Source organism: Arachis ipaensis, chromosome B01 (genome assembly GCF_000816755.2).
Source record: "Arachis ipaensis cultivar K30076 chromosome B01, Araip1.1, whole genome shotgun sequence".
In the NCBI taxonomy this organism is placed as follows: Eukaryota; Viridiplantae; Streptophyta; class Magnoliopsida; order Fabales; family Fabaceae; genus Arachis; species Arachis ipaensis.
Genome location: NC_029785.2, coordinates 1,551,613 through 1,553,541, shown reverse-complemented (window position 1 = coordinate 1,553,541; position 1,929 = coordinate 1,551,613). Strand labels below are relative to the sequence as shown.

The 1,929-nt window shown below is 24.8% G+C and overlaps 2 protein-coding genes across 4 annotated transcripts in view; both read right to left on the bottom strand.

Moving 5' to 3' along the window:
- LOC107634518 (phospholipase D alpha 1) overlaps window positions 1-788 on the bottom strand; it is a 12,629-nt gene extending 11,841 nt beyond the window's left edge. For 2 of the 3 annotated variants that reach the window (XM_021115143.1, XM_016338259.2), the window contains exons 1-2: window positions 770-788; window positions 560-643 (exon numbers count right to left, since the gene is read on the bottom strand). In XM_021115143.1, the coding sequence (XP_020970802.1) occupies window positions 560-634 (75 nt within the window). In that variant the 5' untranslated portion in view covers window positions 635-643; window positions 770-788. Of the gene's footprint in view, window positions 1-559; window positions 663-769 lie in introns of those variants that run through there. The other variant, XM_021115146.1, reaches the window with a different exon arrangement.
- LOC107633570 (phospholipase D alpha 1-like) overlaps window positions 1-1,929 on the bottom strand; it is a 19,232-nt gene that overhangs the window by 4,299 nt on the left and 13,004 nt on the right. The window lies entirely within an intron of this gene.

Sequence of the window (1,929 nt, the reverse complement as noted above, 5' to 3'; positions counted from 1 at the left end):
TTTATTTTTATTTTATATTCATTAATTATTACTGAAATAAATAGATAATTTTACATATAATAAATATATAATTATAGATATTATAATATAAAATTATAAATATTAAATTAAATAAAATAAATTTGTTTATTATTTTTTTAATGTTACTTTTATTTTTATTATAAAATAATAATAATAATACTGATTTTTTATGTATACATAAATTTTTGTCATTTATAATATAGGTACAAATCTTGTTAAATTCAAATATTTTTTATAAATCAATCTAATAAAAATTTTATAGAATTTAAAATTGATAGCCAAGGGGCCAACAGGGCCTAGGGCCATGGACCCCAAACAAAATAAGTAGTTTATATATGTGCACAGGCAATTTTGATTATAAATAGTTTAATATTCGTGTAATATATTTTTATATAATGTTGACTGACTCTATAAAAAGAAATTAAATATGTATATAACTATATAATGTTTACATAGAAATTGAACTTTTCAAATTAATTTTTGTAACAACAAATTATGATGACCCTCGTGGATAAATAGTCACAGAAACAGGACTAACCGATGAAAAGGTGTCGAACTTTTGAGTCTCATAAATGGTTGCATTGATATCTCCATGCAGTAAAAATGGTGCCATCACTTATACCTGCAAGTAAAAATGCAATTAAAGTTCAAAACAAAGCACGCACGTTAAGGTTTAGAATAATTAGATGGCCATGAAAATTAAATCAAACTTGAAAAGAAAATAAGAAAAGATTGTGTGAGAGAGTACGTAGTTCTGACTTGGGAGAGTTGAGAAGAAGCATGGAAAGAGAGGACATACCATATACCTATTTATAGTTGGCGGATAATGCATGCATTCCTTAGTAACCATTAACTTGCATGCTATTAAATTATATTTCAAATTAGATAGTGTGAAATAGAACCACATGGAGGAATTTATTTAATATCACTATTTCTTCTCTTTTACAGATTTTTTTATCTAATGCTCCCATCTCCGATCCAGGGCAGAACCATGTTCATGTGTAAAGGTTTGTTTCAATTATTTCAGGGTCAAACATTTTTTTAATTAAATAATTCCAGATTTTCGTGTATTCTCACCAAGATGATTTTAATTTTATTATTGTTTCAATTTTATTTTTAACATTCTATTTCATTTCAATTTTATTATTTGCTAGAGATAATTTTATATATGTAAGAACATCTTTAGAGATAATTTTGGACTAGATTTTCACAAATTGGAGTTCAATTTATAAATTTGACACTGATTAATGAATTATTACATACACATGAAATTTTATCAAAATACTTATTTAAACAGACAAGTGAATTAATTATTTTATCGATTCATGTTTGTTAGCATTTATTTATAATTGTAAGGTCTCAGTGCATCACCAACAAAATATTAAAAATAAAAATAAATATATTTTCAAAAACTGAATATTCTTGTAAAACACAGCCTAACAATAAGTTATATTTAATGGGTTTTTATAAGGAAAATTCTAATTTATTTTTATTAAAAAAACAAAAATATTATTCGTACACTAAAATTAGCCACTAATATATTTGTATATAAATACATGTGATTTTATTTATTTTCAATATGTATTTATATTTTAACATATATTTTATATTAATAACTGATTTTAGCAACTGATTTTAATATGTACGTACCATAATTTAATAACTGACTTTACTGACTAATTTTCCTGTATGCGTAGCATAATACAACTACTTGAGATCTAAGCACATGGAGAAAGAGACCAAAAATTAGACAAAAAGAAAGACCAAATTGAAAGTCTTACAAAAATTATTTCCGAATGAATATATATGCAACAAGTTGCGAAGAGAGCGGAGAGGTATGGCTCGCCATGCACCAAGCCCAAGGGACGCGGGTCAAACTTTTTTTTTTTAAATTACATACATTATTCA